The sequence below is a fragment of the Rhinoderma darwinii genome, chromosome 13 (genome assembly GCF_050947455.1).
Source record: "Rhinoderma darwinii isolate aRhiDar2 chromosome 13, aRhiDar2.hap1, whole genome shotgun sequence".
Lineage (NCBI taxonomy): Eukaryota > Metazoa > Chordata > Amphibia > Anura > Rhinodermatidae > Rhinoderma > Rhinoderma darwinii.
The window spans coordinates 20987957-21009555 of NC_134699.1; the positions used below are offsets into that span (position 1 = coordinate 20987957).

The following is a 21599-nucleotide window of genomic DNA, read 5'->3' on the forward strand; positions in this document are numbered from 1 at the left end:
CAGACCCCCTGTAGATTGTTCTCCACATATAGCCCCCACATACAGCCCCACCGTGTAGATAGTGCTCCACAAATAGCCTCCACAAATAGCCCCCACATACAGCCCTACCCCCTGTTGATAGTGCACCACATATAGCCCCCTGTAGATAGTGCTCCTCATATAGCCCCCACATACAGCACTAACCCGTGTAGATAGTGCTGCACATATAGCCCCCATGGAGATAGTGCTCCTCATATAGCAGGCTGCCTTGCCCTGTCATTCAATTACGCAAGCGGCGTGATGATGACATCGCGCCTCTTACGTCAGTGAAAGGCGCTGAATAGCGGGGAACGGAACATTTCCCGCCATTCAGCGCTTATGCATGTAATTGTATATGAGTCCTATAGATGTAGGTACAATTATAGTGCAGAAAGGGGTGGCGATCGCTGGTTTCAGTGGCGCCGCCGCCCCCTCAGAGCGGCAGCAGGGCGCCGCCTGAGGCGAGAAGCTCATCTCGCCTCGTGGACGTTGCGGCACTGAATTCGTTCCATACAACCCTGAGGTGACTCCTTAGTACAGAGGGCCCATGTGCTACTCTATGCAGCTCTGTGCTATGGAAATATTCTGATCTAATGCATACAGAGTTACAGTAGGGCACTAAACTTTTGTATGGGTACCCTATTACTGCTCCATACTGGTCCAAGGTGGCTCCGCAGTACAAAGCCAAAGAGACTCCAAGCTCTACCATATGGTGCTCTGTGAAGATGTTCTCTCCAGACACATACAGAAGTAGAGAAAGGCACCATACGCTTCTATCGGTACCCCATTATGGCTCTGTAAAGCTCGGAGGTTGTGTGAAGCCGTAATACAGCCATGTACATGAGGCTTAAGCTCTTCGGATCTTCTGTAAGGACATGAATAATCTACTTAACTAGCTCTCAATATTTCACAATAAACCACATTTGACACCCAAAAAGTCCCCATCACTCACAGTCTGCTTATTAGTAAGCACAGACTGCATCACAATTACATACGATAATGATTCATTCATTCTCGTTAGATGCAATTTTGCATGACAAAGAGAAATGATTAGTAAGTCCATGCCTGAGGGATTGAGCGTCGTAGTCTTTCTGAAATGTAAAATTAGCCTGAGAAAATAACATTGAAAAGTCAAAATGATATAATTTTTCTTTAAATTGGAGCGGGATCTCTATATGGAGGAATCTCCATTTACAATTTTCTAAAGTCGTAATATTGCAAAATTTTAGCATTTATATTATGGCCACAAAACCCAGACCCCCAGTGGATCTAATTAACCAAACTTAAATCAACACGTATGGGGGTCTAAGAAGGGTTCAATAGAACTATCAAGATCGAGCGTCTATGACTTACGGGTCAATAGCTAGCCTCAGAAAAAGCCAGAGAAGTCAAAGACAGTGCTTCTAAACTGGCTGTCAGGCGCTGAAACGAATGCAATCTCGCTTGTGGTCAAGATGGCTACATGGAACTGTTATAGAGATGGTGCTAGTTGTCTTTTTGATCTGACTGTACTAAAGGAACACTAAACCTAGAAAAAATGACAAGGAGATAGACTTGCTTAAACTGTCAGTCAATCTTGCAGTGAACATGGGCGGGTGAGGTTTATCATGACTGGTCTCTTATTGCAGACAGAACTGTTGGGGAGGGCTCCTGCTGCAGCCAGTGGCCTAAAGACTGCTTTTGTTTGCCACCCACTTAAAGTCGGGGCCACTTTAAGAGGGTGGCAAACTGGGCAAATTCCCAAGGCGCCATTACCCATGCCATAAAGGATGGGATCCCCCCAGCATTAATGATATCGGAGTAGTAAAATATTCTGCTTCACTGTCAGTTCCAGTGATCAAGCAGACTATTCATTTACACTAAACATTCTGCCCCAACAACTGTGCTGCTGTTAAATCCCAGCCACACAGCCCACAGACTTAGTAATTAAGCTCTTTAGTGCCCTAGACCTCCAGGAAAGACTCCTGGAATATTATTTGTAAACTCAATATTTTGGGCACTATATGCTAGTATTATATTAGCTCTATATGGTAGTATTTTTGTCGCACTATGTGGCTGTATGGTAGTATTATGTTTTATTATTTATTATTATTTCGATACTGTATGGTGATACTATGTGAGCATAGTATTGCAGTATTATTTGGATACTGATTGGCAGTATCATGGAAGTATAACTTGGCATTGTATGATGGTATTTTGGTATTCATTTTCTGGTAAAAAAAAAAAAAAAAAGTGTATATGTATGTGTGTTTACCGCTTTTTATATTACAATAAAAACTTTGTTTAAAAAAAATGGTCAAAAGCCCTACTTTTCCTTTTACCCAAGATCCCCATTGTCCCTAACATCAGCCCTTGGCTATGTCTGAAGTGTGTGAGAAGGAGAGTGATAATGGTCGACCTCTTGGAGCACATATGTAAGAATTTGTTGTATATTTTTCACCGTTTTGATTGCAGTATGCGGCAGGATACGATGAAACACGAAAAGGAGATTAAGGGAGGAATTGTTGGGATTTGTTTTATTTTATTTTGGCTTTTTTTGTTACATTTAGTGTTATTGTAATTTACGCAACAGTACTACAGCTTTAAAAATTATGTATGAATTGAGTTTCAAAAGTAAAAAATGTATATTAATATTAAAGTGTGACTAAACTTTTAAAAAACTTTTCACATGTCATAGGGCGAAGTCAGAAGTTTTGATCAGTGGGGGTCCGAGCACTGAGACCTCCACTGATAGCTAAAATTATGCGGCAGAAGCGCTCAGGTAAGCGTTATGACGCTTAATTTCTGAACGGCTTAATTCGGAGTTCAGGCTCACAGATTTTCTATTGGGCCCGTACACGGCTTACTCGGCTTTCCGAGGAAAGCCAACCAGAAAGCGGTGTACTGGCTCGATAGAAAGTCCATGAGTCCGTACACTGCTCGCTCGGATGCCGAAGAAAGTTGAGCAGAGCTGATCAAAAACAAAACGGCACAGCGCTCACACGAGCGCTTCTGCTGCTTCGTTTAAGCAATCAGTGGGGGTCTCAGTGCTCAGACCCCACCAATAAAAACTTCTGACGTGTCATCATGACATGTCAAAAGTTTTTTAAAAGTTTAGTTACACTTTAAAATGGAACAATTCTATGAATGTACAGTACTTAAGTCAGACAGGAATGGGGCAAAAGGTGTTTCCTCTAATAATAGGTACTCTCTGACTTTATTATATTATATTTTCTGACTGTATTCCCATGAATAATGTTACCACCGTCCACACGCCATGATGTCTAAAGGACAACAACTCACATCCCACCTATTATTCAAAAATGTCTTTAAGTTAAAGATGATATTGTCAGGAAATAGAAAAAGAGATATGTCTAAACTCAGTTTACTACATGTCACACCCATAAGTCGTTCCACGCAATACAATATCCTAAAATTGGAGGATATTTAAAGGATTACTCCATGAGTTGCAGCCCATTTCCCATCTCATAAGGAAAGATAAATGATGACAGGAATGAACACAATTTCGGTAATTACTTATAATTATGTATTTGACGTTCCCTCTTCAGAATGCCGCTTGATGGGTGTATTTCCTTGATAATTTTATTATCCGACACAAAAAGTCTTCACAAAATTAAAGCCAGACTAATCTGCGTGTTGCCGACATTATGCTCTGAAAAATATGTGTAAAAGATAGCAGCCATGATATTGACATGGCTGTGGAGTTGTCATGGTGGGTGGCAAGGAGAAGACTCCTCAAGTATTCTATACAGTATATTGTACCGTATTTTTCGGACTATAAGACGCACCTGATTATAAGACGCACCCAGGTTTTAGACAACAGAAAATAGGGAAAAAAATCATATTTTACTACTTTTATAAAAAAAAAGCTATTGATTAAAAAAAATAATTAGTTTGTTTTCACCACATTCTGAGAGCCATAACTTATATTTTTTCATCGTTTGAGCTGTGTGAGGGCTTATTTTTTGCAGGACGAGCTGTAGTTTTTATTAGCACCATTTTTGGTACATACGATTTTTTTTATCACTTTTTAATTCATTCTTTTTAGAGCTATGGTGACCAAAAGACAAAGATTCTGGGGTTTTACATTTTTTGCTTTTACACCGTTCACCGTGCGAGTCAAATAATGCTATATTGTAATAGTTCAGACTTTATTGTAAAAGTTTGCATCAGCGATACCAATCTTTTTATTTTTTTTTTTTTTTACGTAGTGCTTGGGGAAAAATGGGAAAAGGTTGTTTTTTTTTAAGTTTTAATATTTTTTTTACACTCCTGAAAATGTATGTAACTTTTTTTTTTCCACATTTTATTAGTTCCCCTAGGGAACTTGAACCAGTGATCATTAGATTGCTGGTACAATACATTGCAATACATAGATGAGTTACGGAAACAGCGTAACTCGCTGAGTTCCGTAACTCCCATAGTAGTGAATGGCAGTTACAGAAGCAGTGTAGCATGCGAGATACACTGTTTCCATAACTACTATTCAGTTCTATGGGAGTTCCGGAAACAGCGTAGCTCGGCAGGTTACGCTGTTTCCGTAACTCGACCATGTACGCTGTTTTCGTAGCTACCGTGTTCCAAAAACTGCGTCGTTTACGGTGCTACGCTGTTTACGTAACTCCCATTCACTTCTATTCTATGGGAGTTACGGAAACAGCGTAGCTTAGCGTACACTCGGCTGTTTCCGTAACTCCCAACTACCTAACCAGGAAGTGGCCAGGAGACAGCCGAGTAAGATAGAACGGGGTTTAGGGGCCCCGTTATAGAGATAGGTGCAGGTCCCAGAGGTGGGACCCGCATCTATCTAACATTTATGACATATCCTGTGGATATGTCATAAATGTCCTTCATGGGAAGACCCTTATAAATGCAGCGGTCGCTATTGACCGTGGCATTTAGCCAGAGGCAGGGCTTAATAGGAGCACAAAATGGCAGACCTGGGGGCCTTCATTAGACCCCCAGGCAGCCATAGCAACCATCGCCACCCCACGATTGAATTACGGGGGGGGCGATGAGCTGTTAGGGGGTCCCCCCCCCTCTTTCTAACGATTTAAATGCCACGGTCGCTATTGTAACAAACAGCCGACACCTGCATCGTATGGAGTGGGTTCACTCTGTCAGCCGGTACCATACTTCCCCTACCCGACTATGACCTATGGATATGTCAAATGTCGGGAAGGGGTTAACTTCATCAGCTTCCATTTTGTACCCTATTGCGTACATTTGCTGGGCATGTGAGGAAGGCTTTTAAATCTCTTCCTAAGTACAGTGACCCGCTGACTTTGAAAGTAAGGGGAATAATATGATCTTTATGGAGTCTCTTGAATTTATACCATATTTAGTGGGTCCATCGTGGAAGGGGAACAGAATACTAGTTGGGACTTCAGCATTTGCAACTCATGTGAATCAAAGTACAGAATGTTGGGAACCAGATTTGACCATCATTGGCTATTAAATAGGCCTTTTCATTTTATTAAATATGGCCCTTTCCTTTTTTAAGTGAAACTTTACAGCTCCTGTGCAGTTACTGGTGGACAGCGGGTGGGTGGCAGCCAACAGATGAATTTGGGACCCTTATTTGCCTTGACACCTGAAAGCAGTACCACCTGTATTGTCGTGATGGTGGCCCTGGCCATGGGCAAATAGATGTTTGCATTTTCCAAAAAAGTTGAAAATCTCACATAGCATTTTATTATTTTCCGTGTTCCTTCAGCACCACCTAGGACTAGGAACCTTTTCATGGTAGCCCCCAATCTTACAGGAACACAAAATGCTGACAGCCATAGTTTCTATTATAGGAATGCCTATTTTAAAACATTAGATCACCGCTTAATAGAATCTGTTTTATCCGATTTTTTTATCCATAGCTAGTTTTTGAACCAGTTTTCATACAGGTTTAACTTAATATGGCTTTATTTATTGTAATTGACTCTCAACAAAAGTCATAACACTCAACCATACAAACCTTGTGAGATGTCTCCTATGATGAGTATTATTATTTTCACTCATTGACCATAAAAATTCCTATACATTCAACTCAAATATTTATAGGAAAGTAGTCTTCATAAAGTCTTCAGAAATAATAGCAAGTAGTCAATTCCAAGTAGAAGCAATAATAACTCTAGATGAAATAGGAGATCCCTAAGCTGGACAGAGAATTTAGATGTTTGTTGATCTCAATGGTTCTGAAGGTATCCAGAGATCTTTATGGGGCTTTGTTTGCCACTAGAATAAGGCTGTCATCAAAGGACACAAAGATTTGAAAGGATTAATTTTTTTATCCGATACTTTTCCGCCTAAGATAAGCATTACCCAATGTGTCTGGCAGCTACTTATTCTCCCTGACTTATTGACATTGCATAGTGACAACCCTTTTAATGTCTATGACCTATGCATGCATACTATATCAAAGGGTGAAACTAGTGCCATATTTTGGAGAACAACTCCACAGCTGTGCTAGATGGCAGAAAGCCCCCAACTTGTTATTCTCCACAAAATGGAACAATGTTCCTGCACCTGTGTGGGCCCCTTAACTTTTATAGCCCATGACTATATCAATAAGTCATGCTCTATCATACAGGAGGGATGGCCTACTTGGGATCCTCCTCTATAAACCAGAGGCTTCCGCTCTAGCAGTCTCAAGATGTCCATGTATTTTATTACCGCAGGGGAAATGTCTGGCTGCGGCTTTCCCTAGCAAAATCAGCTGTTTGCCGGCGTTTTTTTGTGCTGGGGTCTCTGATGAAACAACATCTTTAAATTGTCTGTTGATCTCTTTAAAATTATTAAGACTATCCTTTTCCATATTTATAGTTGTTGGTTTTGGATATGAAATAGAGCGATCAGACTTATAACTACATCTAAAGACATTATAAGGCAGATCACGATTCCACGTCTCTGAAAACAACTACTTCACTTCCCCTAGGGGGTCAGATAAAGAAATACCATAAAAGACTAACCAGGGCTGGCTAGATAAGTAAATCTTACCCAGTCTTTCTTCTTATATGAGAACATTTCTCAAAGATCAGATTAATGACATGAATGAATGTATAGGTCCTTTAATTCAAGCACCTGTCAACACTGACGTATTCATGCATTCAAAATCTCATTTAAAAACACAAAACCCATTACTGCCTATAATTTTCTCGCTTTATCTATTATTCTTCACACTTCGCTGACAGGAAGATGGAGCATAAAGCAAACAACAGGCAGGTTTTGCGCAGTCAGCTGGATTGGGATAGCCAAGCCCTGGTAATAGACACCCACATCTTCCTTGGATGTAGGAACTCCCGTCTATGCACACAGCAAGTCTACACTCATCCATCACACCATCTGCCAAACCCCGATTTATTCTTATGAATGTTGTGTGATACTGGGTAGAATGTTTGATGTCACAGTTTTAATTACGGTGTTCTGTAATAAGAACCATATGGAATTTATACGAGACACCTAAACCATAGACAATATAGATTTTATGGATTCAATTAAAAATAATTTATTGCCTTGTAAAATAATATTAGTATACAGTGCAATGAACAAAATAAGAACATAGTGCGCTGTCAATTAATATTACGGTTCCTCGCGGTTATACCTATTCTTAGTAGAAATAAACTTGAAAAATATAATAAATGAAAAATATAATAGAACATTCTTGTCCTACTGTCTACCTTGGACGTCATCTTTAGAGATCTAGTCATATATTAAGCAAAAGCAGAGTTGGGCTGACCCACCTGAGTGTCAGATGATCTTCCTGTGGGCCCAGGTTCAATAATGGTCCCCAATCATCTAGGGACTATTTTTTATTTATTTTTTAAATCACAAATAAACTAATCTGGAAGCAGGGTGATAATAAGGAAGAGTAGTCAAGTAACAGTCCAAACTCAGTACACAGATAAGCAGCAACAGTTTCTAACATAAGGCAGAGACGTGGTCAGGAAACAATACAAGTTCGGAACACAAATAAGCACCAATAGTTTATAGAGTAAGACTCCCTTGATGTGATGTGAAGGGGCCTAAGACAACAATGAACTAGACTAGAGACAGAAAGCTTAATAGTCTGGCAAGAAGGAAGTACCATGGCCAGGCTTATATAGGAAGCCAAATGGGGGAGACTAATCAGGTAATCCAGAAATCGCAAGAGGAGGGAATCAAGAGAACCTAGACAATAGATTCAGCAGGTGCACTGCCAGCATCACAAGTAACTCAATGAGAAGAGCTGCTGCCTGGGACACAGGAGTTTCTGGGTTCAAATCCTGACATTAGTTCTGCAGGATTTGCTATTCTGACTTCAAAAGGACTGGAGGTCTGGAACATGTGACAGAAATCTTAATATGCATTGGAAACGGACCTTATTAAGTGAATGTCTTTAAAGCTAGTTTGATATGAAAAAATTATTATGAGCATTTCATAAATATATTGCTTTCAGGATTGCTCCCTGTAAAAGAGGAAGCAATTCCATTAGCAGCAGGATGGTAAATATTATAAAGGGATTGATTCCAATAATAACTTTCGATACTTTTTTTAAACTATTATATTAGTGTCCACAAATCGGAGCTTCACTAAATTGTGGACAAATAGTCTAAAACTTACTGTAAGGAACATTCTTGTCCATGTTCCTTCCTACAGGATGCATTGCTGCTCAGCCAATAAAAGTAGGGCCAACCTTGTTTAAATATAGGACTGGCACCTGTCATGCCAGTTATTGTGGATAATTTGTGTTTCTGCTGTTCCTGTTTGTTTGAGCCTTGACTTTTTGGTCTGTAACTTCTGACCTGAATTTTCCTGTCTATTTTCCTGCCTATCCCTTTGGTACTGCAATTGCCCGACCTTCACTGATCTACTGGGTGGAAAATCGACTTGGTCCCTGTCTACAAATCTGTACTGTGCTGGCCAATTGTTGCCAACTCTACTTGCCTATGATTTTGCCCCTCCAGTTCTGACTTGATCTTGGTAGCCATTTTAAGCACTACAGTTTTATCTCATTACCTCTAAATAAATTTCTTCTTATTAGAAAAGAACTAACTATTGGAGAATAACCTGGGGCCAGTAGAGTAACATGACCCAAAAAGACATCGGAAAAGAGGACCTTATTAATTAATTGGGCAATGGGTTCCTTCTCTGGATATCCCTGAGAGCATTACACCCACATTGTCTATGCTGGTGTGGTAGTTACAGGATGAGGCTTATATAGTAGTTGTCTACTAAAGTGTTCTTGAAATAAGGCTTCTTTTGTAGCACCAGATTGTTCACACTAGGTTGGTTCCTAAAAGAGTCCACAAAATTCCTACAAGAGGGAGCAAAGGGTGTGGTAGGAAAAACATGAAAACATAAACCACTGGTGTAGAAATTGGGTTGTCTTTTCCATCGATATAAAGGAATAAGTTGTCCTACAAGGCAATATTCAAAGAACTATGAACTTATAATGCTCAAATATTAGTAATTCATAGGATATTGTCTAGACAGTTCTTTACAATTATATACCGAAGACCAGATAATTATTATTTTCACATTTATCTGATTGTCCTCAATGTCACAAATAAATATGGACAACTTCAAAGTAATAGAAAAGAGGCAGGTTTATGTCTAAGCACTAAGAATCTAAGCTATAACAATGGGGAAAATGCAGACAGCCTGAGGTGGTTTAAGAAAACAAAACCCAACGAGGAAATTATTCTTACATACAAATTAAATTAATCCAACCAGGCTTTATGAGTAGTTTTATGGTAAAAACATTAGGAAAAGAGCATACTACACCCACCATTGTGACAAGTATAAATATGTCCATGCTAGCCAGACAGATCCGTGCAATCTAACAGAAGATTCCTCAAGTCTCAAGTGCTTAGATCTCACATACAACACCATGTCTTGTCACTGGAAAAGTGGATCTGTCAGAACATCAGTTGGTGGCAGCATCAGCAGCCATAGGGCCAACTCTTTGGCTTTAGACCTGTCTAAAGGATCTGAGCACTTTGCAGTTGGAAACTTTAGTGGAAATGATGGCCTTCTGCATGGAGGAGAGAAGGAGACCATGCAAAACCTCAATGTCCGACTGGCTTCCTATTTGGACAAAGTCAAGTCCCTGGAAAATGCCAATGCTGACCTTGAATTGAAGATCAAGGAGTGGTACATTAAGCACCAGACGCAGACAATCCCAGGGGATTATAGCAAATACTTTGCCATCATTGAAGACCTCAAGAAAAGGGTAAATTAATTAACTAATTCCACAAGTCTTTTAAGGACTTTTTTGGACAATATGGTCCTTTGATCACAATTTTATTTTACGTTATTTTCTAAATTAATTGACATAATTTTATTTTAAGTTATTTTCTAAATTAATTTAGTTAATTTTTCCTAATATTACAAGCAATTAATGATCCTTTAATTTATTTTGTAGGTATATTATCTTCTGTCAGTTATATTTAGCACCAATAATATGCTTCATTTATATTAACCACATAAAAGGAGTCTTTACTCTGTCGATCAATGTCTCATTCCTGAAAGAGTCTTGGAACCACAGATACTCATCTGTGGACAGATCTGTTTCGGTCTTTTGGGCATCATCAGATGAGAGTAGGGTTGTGGATAGCAGTCATCACAGTAGCCTTACTAGAATACTTCCTAGGGAGACTAAATGATGCTCACCGGAGACAGGATATGTAAATAGCATTGCCCGAAATCTCTAATATTCCAGTGATTCCTGCTATGGGTCGTAACATCCTTTTCATACTTCATACTATTATAGAATTTTTAAGTAGACTATAGTAGAAGAATACTAATTTGTTATCGCATACATGGATTCAACACTTGAATTTCATTGATTTTCTTATCTTCATCAGATCTTAGCAGAAAGCACTGAAAATGCCAGAGTTGTTCTTCAGATTGACAACGCCAAGTTGGCAGCAGAAGATTTCAGAATGAAGTAAGTTTTGACACAATCAGCTGGCGGTTACAATGGATATATAAAATTGAAATATAAGTCCCACATATAGACATTTAATCTCATTCCGACTTTCTTCAGAAATAAAGTAAGCTATATGAATAAGATAAGAGTCATCTGAACTCTCCGGTTTCAGCAGGATCGGCTGACTATCTGTGTATGGGGTTCTCCCAACTCTCCCCCAATGGAGGATATCTGGGGAAAGTAGGATCGATCATTTTGGACTTCAACATGCCCAAACTTTTGTTCCTAAGGGAGATAAGGCATTATGAGATGGGTATCGTAGTGGCTTATTCCCCTATTTCAATTGAAAAACATGTACCCTCGACTGTGGCTACCGTGCATGTTTAAGGTAGTCAGGAGAAATAGGTGTCGGCCAAACAAGCGATCGAAGGCCCCAAAACAAGCGATCGAAGGCCCCATGCACACTAACGCGTTTTTGGGGATGAATTGATAGTTGTAGGGGATTCTATAATCAGGAAGACAGATAGAATAATTTGTCGCCAAGACCGCCTCAACCGAATGGTTTGCTGTCTCCCTGGTGCCAGGGTTCGGCATGTGGTGGAACGGGTGGACAAATTGCTGGGAGGGGCTGGTGATGATCCAGCTGTCGTGGTCCATGTCGGTACCAACGACAGAATAAATGGTAGGTGGAGGAGCCTTAAGAATAATTTTAAAGAACTAGGCTACAAGCTGAAGGGAAGGACCTCCAAGGTTGTATTCTCAGGAATACTGCCTGTGCCATGCGCATCACAGGAAAGACAGCGGGAGCTTAGGGAGTTAAATGCATGGCTGAAGTCTTGGTGTAGAGGAGAAGGATTTGGGTTCCTAGAGCACTGGGCTGACTTTTCATTGGGGTGCAAACTGTATTCTGCAGATGATTTGCACCTAAATGGAAGGGGGTCCGCTGTGCTGGGGGAGAGAATTCTAGCTGGGGTGGCGGAGTATTTAAACTAGGGCTGAGGAGGGAGGTCAATGTAGAAAAAAAAGGGGTAGCCAGGTTAGAGAGGGGTCAGACTATATTGGTGGGGGGAGAAACAGAATGTGGGGAGAGGACTAGACAACAAGATAAGGAGATCCTTTCGTTACAAAACATCAGTGTAAATAAAAAGGACCGATTAATGTCAAATCACATTTCTGATAATAAAAGTGAAAAACTGACAGGCAAGTTAAAGTGTATGTTCACAAATGCCAGAAGTCTAGCAAGCAAAATGGGGGAGCTGGAGGCCTTGATACTGGAAGAAAATATAGATATAGTTGGTGTTGCTGAAACATGGCTGGACTCTTCACATGACTGGGCTGTAAATCTACAGGGTTTTACACTTTTTCGTAAAGACAGGACAAATAGGAAAGGTGGTGGTGTATGTCTGTATGTGAGAAGTGATATGAAGGCGAGTGTGAAAGAGACAATAGTGGGTGAAGACTGTGAGGAGGTTGAAACCTTGTGGGTGGAACTAGAAAGGGAGGTAAACACTGAAAAAATTACTTTTGGTGTAATCTATAGACCCCCCAATATAACTGAGGAGATGGAAGGTCAGATATATAAACAGATGGAGCGGGCTGCACAGGCGGGTACTGTAGTGATAATGGGAGATTTTAATTTCCGGGATATTAATTGGTGTCATGGTTCGGCTTCAACTGCAAAGGGGAGACATTTCCTCAACCTGTTGCAGGAAAATTTTATGGGCCAGTTTGTGGAAGACCCGACTAGAGGTGAAGCTCTGTTGGATCTGGTCATTTCTAATAATGCAGATCTTGTTGGGAATGTCAATGTTCGTGAAAACCTCGGTAACAGTGATCACAATATAGTTACATTTTACCTATACTGTAAAAAACAAACGCAGGCTGGGAGGGCAAAAACATTTAATTTTAAGAAAGCCAATTTCCCCAGGATGAGGGCTGCAATTCAGGATATAGACTGGGAAGAACTAATGTCAAATAATGGAACAAATGATAAATGGGAGATTTTCAAATCTACTTTGAGTTATTATAGTGCAAAATTTATTCCTACAGGTAATAAGTATAAACGACTCAAATTAAACCCCACATGGCTTACACCTTCTGTGAAAGGGGCAATACATGACAAAAAAAGGGCATTTAAAAAATACAAATCTGAGGGTACAGCTGTAGCCTTTGTAAAATATAAAGAGCTTAATAAAATCTGTAAAAATGTAATAAAATTAGCAAAAATACAAAATGAAAGGCAGGTGGCCAAGGATAGTAAAACAAATCCTAAAAAATTCTTCAAGCATATAAATGCAAAAAAGCCAAGGTCTGAACATGTAGGACCCCTAGATAATGGTAATGGGGAGTTGATCACAGGGGATCAAGAAAAGGCAGAGTTACTAAATGGGTTCTTTAGCTCTGTATATACAACAGAAGAAAGAGCAGCTGATGTAGCCGGTGCCAGTGCTGTTAATATATCAGTTGATATACTGAATTGGATGAATGTAGAGATGGTCCAAGCTAAATTAAATAAAATAAATGTGCACAAGGCTCCGGGACCAGATGGGTTACACCCTAGAATTCTTAAAGAGCTTAGTTCAGTTATTTCTGTCCCCCTTTTCATAATATTCAGAGAATCTCTAGTGACTGGTATAGTGCCAAGGGACTGGCGCAGGGCAAATGTGGTGCCTATTTTCAAAAAGGGCTCTAGGTCTTCCCCGGGTAATTATAGACCAGTAAGCTTAACATCCATCGTGGGGAAAATGTTTGAGGGGCTATTGAGGGACTATATACAGGATTATGTGACAATAAATAGCATTATAAGTGACAGCCAGCACGGTTTTACTAAGGACAGAAGTTGTCAAACTAACCTAATCTGTTTTTATGAAGAGGTGAGCAGAAGTCTAGACAGAGGGGCCGCTGTGGATTTAGTGTTTTTGGACTTTGCAAAGGCATTTGACACTGTCCCCCATAGACGCCTAATGGGTAAATTAAGGACTATAGGTTTAGAAAATATAGTTTGTAATTGGATTGAGAATTGGCTCAAGGACCGTATCCAGAGAGTTGTGGTCAATGATTCCTTCTCTGAATGGTCACCGGTTATAAGTGGTGTACCCCAGGGTTCAGTGCTGGGACCACTATTATTCAACTTATTTATTAATGATATAGAGGAAGGGATTAATAGCACTATTTCTATTTTTGCAGATGACACCAAGCTATGTAATATAGTTCAGACTATGGAAGATGTTCATGAATTACAGGCAGATTTAAACAAACTAAGTGTTTGGGCGTCCACTTGGCAAATGAAGTTTAATGTAGATAAATGTAAAGTTATGCATCTTGGTACCAACAACCTGCATGCATCATATGTCCTAGGGGGCGCTACACTGGCGGATTCACTTGTTGAGAAGGATCTGGGTGTACTTGTAAATCATAAACTCAATAACAGCATGCAGTGTCAATCAGCTGCTTCAAAGGCCAGCAGGATATTGTCGTGTATTAAAAGAGGCATGGACTCGCGGGACAGGGATGTAATAATGCCACTTTACAAAGCATTAGTGAGGCCTCATCTAGAATATGCAGTTCAGTTCTGGGCTCCAGTTCATAGAAAGGATGCCCTGGAGTTGGAAAAAATACAAAGAAGAGCAACGAAGCTAATAAGGGGCATGGAGAATTTAAGTTATGAGGAAAGATTGAAAGAATTAAACCTATTTAGCCTTGAAAAAAGACGACTAAGGGGGGACATGATTAACTTATATAAATATATTAATGGCACATACAAAAAATATGGTGAAATCCTGTTCCTTGTAAAACCCCCTCAAAAAACAAGGGGGCACTCCCTCCGTCTGGAGAAAAAAAGGTTCAAGCTGCAGAGGCGACAAGGCTTCTTTACAGTGAGAACTGTGAATTTATGGAATAGCCTACCGCAGGAGCTGGTCACAGCAGGGACAGTAGATGGCTTTAAAAAAGGGTTAGATAATTTCCTAGAACAAAATAATATTAGCTCCTATGTGTAGAAATTTTTCCTTCCCTTTTCCCTTCCCTTGGTTGAACTTGATGGACATGTGTCTTTTTTCAGCCGTACTAACTATGTAACTATGTAACTATGTAATTGCGGACCCATTCATTTCTATGGGCCCATGCACACAACCATGGTTTACATGATCCGTGCATTGGCCAAGAGCCCGGACCGCAAAAAAAATAGAACATGTCATTATACGGGCATTATTTGCAGTCCGGGCTCACTGGAGTCAATGTGTGCACGGTCCGTGATTTGTGGACAACCCGCGAATAACACTCCACGGCCCTCTGTGCCGTAATCACAGGCTGTGCACACGGCCGTGTGCATGAGGCCTTAACTGCATGCACATCTTAAGCTAAGTGTCTTTAACATAATTCACCTTGACTATATTTTATCATGTAATGAAGTAAAGTATTTTTGAATGAATAAGTTTCATAAGTGGTTGAATTTCAGGTACGAGAATGAGGCCTCCATTTATCAGACCGTTGAATCAGATATTTGTGGTCTAAGAAGAGTATTAGATGAATTAAGCTTTGCTAAAGCCAACCTTGTGTCTCAGCTCGAAAGCCTAAAGGAAGAGATTGAGTGTCTGAAGAGGAATCATGAAGAGGTACCATAACTAATACATTATAAACTAATGTATCTCCTTAGAAAAAATGTTTAGCTACCCATAAAAGTTTATATTTCACTGCTAATTTACAAATTAGATCTTCGTTTAATAGATACACATGTTATTTTTTTTCCAAGTACTGTAGCTTCTAGTGTCTAAATAATGGTTTAACCAATTGTCTACATTAATTATTTTGTTGGCTTTCGATCACTGTAAACTTGACCATTATATTGGACAAAAAAGAAATAGTCTAATGGAAGGCTATATTTTTTTTCGATGCATTTAGATTTTCTCATCGAAGAATCTTGCTCTAGGGCTATGTAAGCTTTTTATGAAAACAACAGAACCACCATTCGTAGGACTAGGACACAAAATTGTATCACCACAATGATTTTCATATCATGGAGCTCTATAAAAATATGATAACACTTTAACACTTAAAAAAGACAATATGATATCACAGTAGGTTGTGCCAATCAACAAATTCAGCTCTCCGACATCTTCATTTAAATATTACCAGATCCTTATTGTTTAACAACAACTTTTCTCCTAGAACTTTGTTGTATACTTTATTTGGCTTAGACTAAAATGGTCTGTTTTTCTAATCTGCGCCAGGAAATGAAGGCATTGAGAGGACAGAAGGGGGATATTAATGTGGAAATGGATGCAGCTCCAGGAATTGATCTTAGCCAACTCCTGAATGACATGAGGTCTCAATATGAAGACATTGCTGAACAGAACAGAAGGAAAGCCGAAGAGTGGTTCAAGGAAAAGGTAAAATATAGAATGTAAAGATACATGATATCATTGAAGACCCTTCTACTAGATTTTCCTAAATATTTTCTATATGTTTGTAGAGTGCCGAGCTGAATAAAGATATTTCCCACAGCAGCCAAATGGTTGAGTCCCACAAATCCCAACTCACAGAACTTAGACGTGCAGTACAAGAGCTGGAAATTCAGCTTCAAGCACAACTCGCTACGGTAATTTTCATGACTATTGCTACTACTAATACTAATAATAATACATATAGGAAAACTTATAGAATTTGACTTTATCTCTCCCAAACAGAAATTATCCCTAGAGTGCTCATTGGCTGAGACAGAGCGTTGTTACAGTACACAGTTAGTACAACTGCAGAGTTATGTAGGCAATATTGAAGAACAGTTGAGTCAAGTCCGCAGTGATCTGGAACGTCAGAACGCAGAATACACAATTCTTCTAGATATCAAGACCCGACTGGAAATGGAGATTGAGACTTATCGTAGACTACTTGATGGAGAATCGTAAGTCTTAGGGATGGATGAATGGATGTATGTTTGAATGGATAGATGGATGGATGGAATTGATAGATGATGGACCAAACGATAGATGAACATACAGATGACATTAGAGATGCACAGTTTGTAGTGTATACAGTAATTCATTACTATATCTATAGGATCCTACTGGAGAATTTCTTAAGCAAGAAATCTAGTCAAAGAGATCTTCTGAAATGTCATAGATCGAGAAGATAGATGAGAAGATCACATTGGTGGAATCTGCGATCTTGGACCATTACTGTTCTCCAAAACATAAGAGATCTACAGAGCGATTGAATCTTATTGGCTTGGCTCAGAGATTTCTGTCACAAAAAATTTCACACAATATAATAAGAACATTGTCATTGATTTTGATTGGCCCTTTGTTTAGTATGTTGTGTCAGACTTCCAAAGACTGAAATCTTTGAGCAGTGTCTTTGAGCTCTCTATAGAGATCTTCCAACCTGGAAATCATTGGTGATCTTTGATCCCAGACTTAACCATTGTGATCTTCTCACATGTATCTATGAAATACCAGAAGATTACTTAGACTGGTTTTCCCATTCAATAATGATAGGGTAATTATAATAACGAAAATATTTTCCTGTTTTCTAGATGGCAATACAAAGAACCAGTACCTGTGAAAGGTATGTACATTTTCTCAGGAAACTCTATTAGAGACCTGTGATCTTCTCATATGGACTTTAGATTGTGGTCCCTCGCTCATGAACACTGCCAGCGCAGATCCGGAAACCAAGAGCAGCTCTCGCTCTGGAAAACCCAAACCGTCCATATATTACATTGTAGAAAATGTATTTGAATTGTACAGTTTGGCCAGCTCAACTTCCCTGGTAATATCAGCTGTTTACAAGTAGTTTTTATAGCTGCACCAGCTTCATTTGAGGAAGGGATTGTGTAGATCTGACAACCCCTTCAGACCTCGGGACCCCCCTCTATGTTTCAGCACAAAGAGCCGCTCTATAAGAGCGACTCCCGCTCTAGTGGAAACAGTGAGTCCATGAATGCCTAAACGGGGCTTCCTCCCAGTGATAACAGTAGATTGACGGGGTGAGAGCAGTCAACCATCAGATCACTAAACAAAGTTGTATATAGACCACCTAAACATATCCAATATATCAAGTTGTATACATTTTCTAGCAGACTGTGTATTGGTGGCCCTTACTAATTTATACATCTGGAAATAATCCATTGTGCCAGCTCCTGCCTTTGTCCAGTCCCTTCACCTTTGCCATCTTAATGTAAACCCCATCTTGGGTTTAGGAAGCCGATTGATGCAAACAACAAAAAAGAAACCAATATAACCCATTATATTCTATTTCAGAACCAAACAAAACCCGGAAAGTCACAACTATCGTAGAAGAAGTAGTCAACGGCAAAGTTGTGTCACAGAAAGTGAACGAAACAGAAGAGAAGATGAAGTTGTAGCCAAGGGTAGAGCTTTAAAACAAACCTCTACGCCAATCTTTTATAATGACATGATCTGCACTTGCTTTTGTAACACAGTTAATCCATGCAACAGGGAACTCGGTGTATCTATATTCTATTCTAATACTCAATAAAAGTTATCTTGCAATTTATATGCAGTTTATCCTACAATTATCATTAAGTAACTACAACTTATATTACACACAAAAAGTTAAAAAATATTTGAAAAATCTCCTGTCTGTCCAAGTACATGTTCTGTCCATAGCTGGCAGTATTATAGTAGTAAAGGGTATGTGCATTTCTGTTATTAAAACATATATTTAGATATGTATGTAATACTTGGAGAGGTTCAGATTGCCCTTTGTTGTTGGATGATTTTTGTATTGCGTTTTTATATTATCAGGACGCGCCGCTTCCATGGACACCACTGGCAGCCAACAGAAGCCATTGACTTTATCAGGTCAATGTGTTCCTTCGGGGTATTTGAGATTTTACTGGAAAAAATAGCGCGGCATGCTGCGCTACTGTTTCTGGTATTCTAGGTCGAATCTGCAACGGAGGCCGCTAACGGAGCCTCCAATGCAGATGTGAACGAGGTTTAAGGAGTAGCAGTGAATAATACATGGCTGCAGGAGCAGAATATGGACTTTTTCTTTGCGGTGTATAACTATAAAGCAACAGCTTTAACCTGGTACACATAGGAGGACTGCATAGGAGTTGTATACAAAAACGGTAGTCTATTTTAATTAAACAATAGAAAAAATTTTGCAAAAATACACATAGCCTTTTTGTTGGTGAAGATATTCTACAAAGCTAGTCAGGTCAAAGGGTGAATGTGTAACAACACTTTTCTAGGCATGAAATCCACTCAGGGCAGTATTCACTTAGTCATACTGTACATGCTGTAAGTACATTATTCAGCAGGGGGGTGACATTGAGCACAGGACAAAATATTTTCCAGTGTAAGAAATATTTTATATATATATATATATATATATATATATATATATATATGGTCTTGTCCTGCATCAATGATGACCCTATACTTTGGCAATTTAAAAACCAAAACTGAAAATTTGGCGTCACCCCTGGTCTTACACCTTCACGACTACCTTCTTTAGTTCGGGTTCAATTTTAGCACCTTGGTGACAAAGAGTTATCAACTTTGAAGCCCATTCCCAGAAATACATTTTGTAAAATGGAGGATTTTGCTAGACTGTATGTTATATTTTTCAGAAAAAATAGGATTCATTGTAATAATTCTATTCCATGTCACTTCTCTGCTGAGCCTGAAAATGGTGCTGGGAAAAAACACTGACCATCGATCAGTATTTGATCGATGGGGTCCAACTTTCGCAACACCCGCCATATACAGGCACTGGCGAAGTCCACTAATCAAACATCCTGGGGATAGCCCCAGAGAACCCCTTTAAGTTTCACATAAATATTACACCTGATCTTCTGGAGTATTTTCTATACAAGCAAGAAAATTTACCATTTCTAGACTTCTAGACACCTCTAATTCTAGTTGACTTCTAAATGGCCTTAATTAAATACCTTGAATTGAGTTGTTATTATACAAGTCGCAAAACACAGTGAACCAATGGCATTTTCTATTTATCTATTTGACCTGTGGTGCCTAACGCAGGGTTCTTTTTAGCAGGTAATGACCTAATACACTTACATTTTGAGGTTCAAAACCCTGAAGCATAAAATTTGGGAATATGAGGTCAATGGCTGAAAGGATAGATCCTTATGTAAAAAGATGTTTGTATGGGCATCATATAGGTTTGAGGCAACCTGTGATGGCCTGAGTAAATGTGATGAACCATGAAACAGTACATAGTGTAAATAGCCACTTTATTAATAATAATAATAATTTTTATTTATATAGCGCCAACATATTCCGCAGCACTTTACAGTTCAGGGGGTACATTGGACAGACAATATCAGACATTACATATTGACAAATCTAATTTACAATTCAAACTAGAGGAGTGAGGACCCTGCTCGCAAGAGTTTACAATCTATGAGGAAATAAGGGAGACACAAAGTGTAAAAGTGCTTGTTCAGTACAATGGTCCAGCCATCTTTTATACATATGGGGTAGTATACATAAACTGCATGAGATGGTCACCAGCCAGTATCTGTGTATGACAGACATGAAGTGTATTAGGGGGCAAGGAGTGTGGGGGATACTCCTGAATGAAGAGGCCTCATTACTAATGTAAAGGGGGCCAGGGAAAGGAGTCAGATTAGGGAATGTTATAAGCCTGTCTAAATAGATGTGTTTTCAGGGCACGTCTAAAATTGTGGATGTTGGGAATTAATCTGATTCTTTGGAGTAGTGCATTCCAGAGGACGGGTGAAGCACGAGAAAAATCTTGGAGACGGGAGTGGTACGTTCGGATTATGGCGGATGTTAATCTGAGGACATTGGCAGAACGTGAGTAGGGTGGTAGACAGAGATGAGGGAGGAGAAGTAAGGAGGCGCAGCACTGTGGAGAGTTTTGTGGGTGAGAGTAATACATTTGAATTTTATTCTGAAGGGGATGGGCAACCAGTGCAGTGACTGGCACAGGGTAGAGGCGTTGGTGTTGCGGTTGGTCATAAAGATGAGCCTGGCTGCTGAATTAAGGATAGATTGGAGAATGGAGACTTTAGTGAGTGGAAGACCGATTAGTAATGAGTTACAGTAATCAAGATGAGTGTGAATCAGAGCAACAATGAGAGTTTTGGCTGTTTCCTCAGTAAGAAAAGGGCGGATTCTGGAGATGTTTTTCAGGTGAAACTGAAAGGAGCGTGAAAGTGATTGAATATGAGGAGTAAAGGAAAGATCTGAGTCAAAAATAGCGGGCATGCTTCCTAGGAGTTATGGTAGTGCCACACACTGAGATCGATACATCAGGTTTAGGGAGGTTAGTAGATGGTGGGAACACAAGGAGCTCAGTTTTAGAAAGATTCCGTTTCAGATAGAGAGAGGACATGATGTTAGAGACAGCGGACAGACAATCACTAGTGTTTTGTATTAGGGCAGGGGTGATGTAATGGGAAGAGGTATATAGTTGGGTTTCATCAGCGTAGAGATGGTACTGGAAGCCAAATCTGCTGATGGTTTCTCCAATAGGGGCTGTGTAGAGAGAAGAGGAGCGGACCTAGGACTGATCCCTGGGGAACCCCGATAGCAAGGGGAAGAGGAGAAGAAGTAGAACCAGCAAATGACACACTGAACGAGTGGTCAGAGAGATAGGAAGATAACCAAGAGAGAGCCATGCCTTTAAGGCCAATAGAGTGGAGCATGTTAAGTAGGAATTTGTG

The 21599-nt window shown here is 39.7% G+C and overlaps 1 protein-coding gene and 1 long non-coding RNA gene across 5 annotated transcripts in view; one reads left to right on the top strand and one right to left on the bottom strand.

Moving 5' to 3' along the window:
- LOC142665431 (uncharacterized) overlaps window positions 1–21599 on the bottom strand; it is a 252998-nt gene that overhangs the window by 181742 nt on the left and 49657 nt on the right. The gene's annotated exons all lie outside the window — the stretch shown is intronic.
- On the top strand, window positions 9881–18281 carry LOC142666462 (keratin, type I cytoskeletal 12-like). Its single transcript, XM_075846513.1, has 8 exons — window positions 9881–10222; window positions 10857–10939; window positions 15378–15534; window positions 16150–16308; window positions 16392–16517; window positions 16606–16820; window positions 17451–17482; window positions 18178–18281. The coding sequence occupies exons 1-8, from the start codon at window positions 9881–9883 to the stop codon at window positions 18279–18281; spliced, it is 1218 nt and encodes a 405-aa protein (XP_075702628.1).

What these genes read in the sequence shown, in the direction of transcription:
- LOC142666462 (XM_075846513.1), top strand. Translation starts at nt 9,881, where the DNA reads ATGTCTTGTCACTGGAAAAGTGGATCTGTCAGAACATCAGTTGGTGGC. An exon ending in TTGAAGACCTCAAGAAAAGG is followed by an intron (nt 10,223 to 10,856) that starts GTAAATTAATTA and finishes TATCTTCATCAG; the next exon opens with ATCTTAGCAGAAAGCACTGA. An exon ending in AGAACCAGTACCTGTGAAAG is followed by an intron (nt 17,483 to 18,177) that starts GTATGTACATTT and finishes ATTCTATTTCAG; the next exon opens with AACCAAACAAAACCCGGAAA.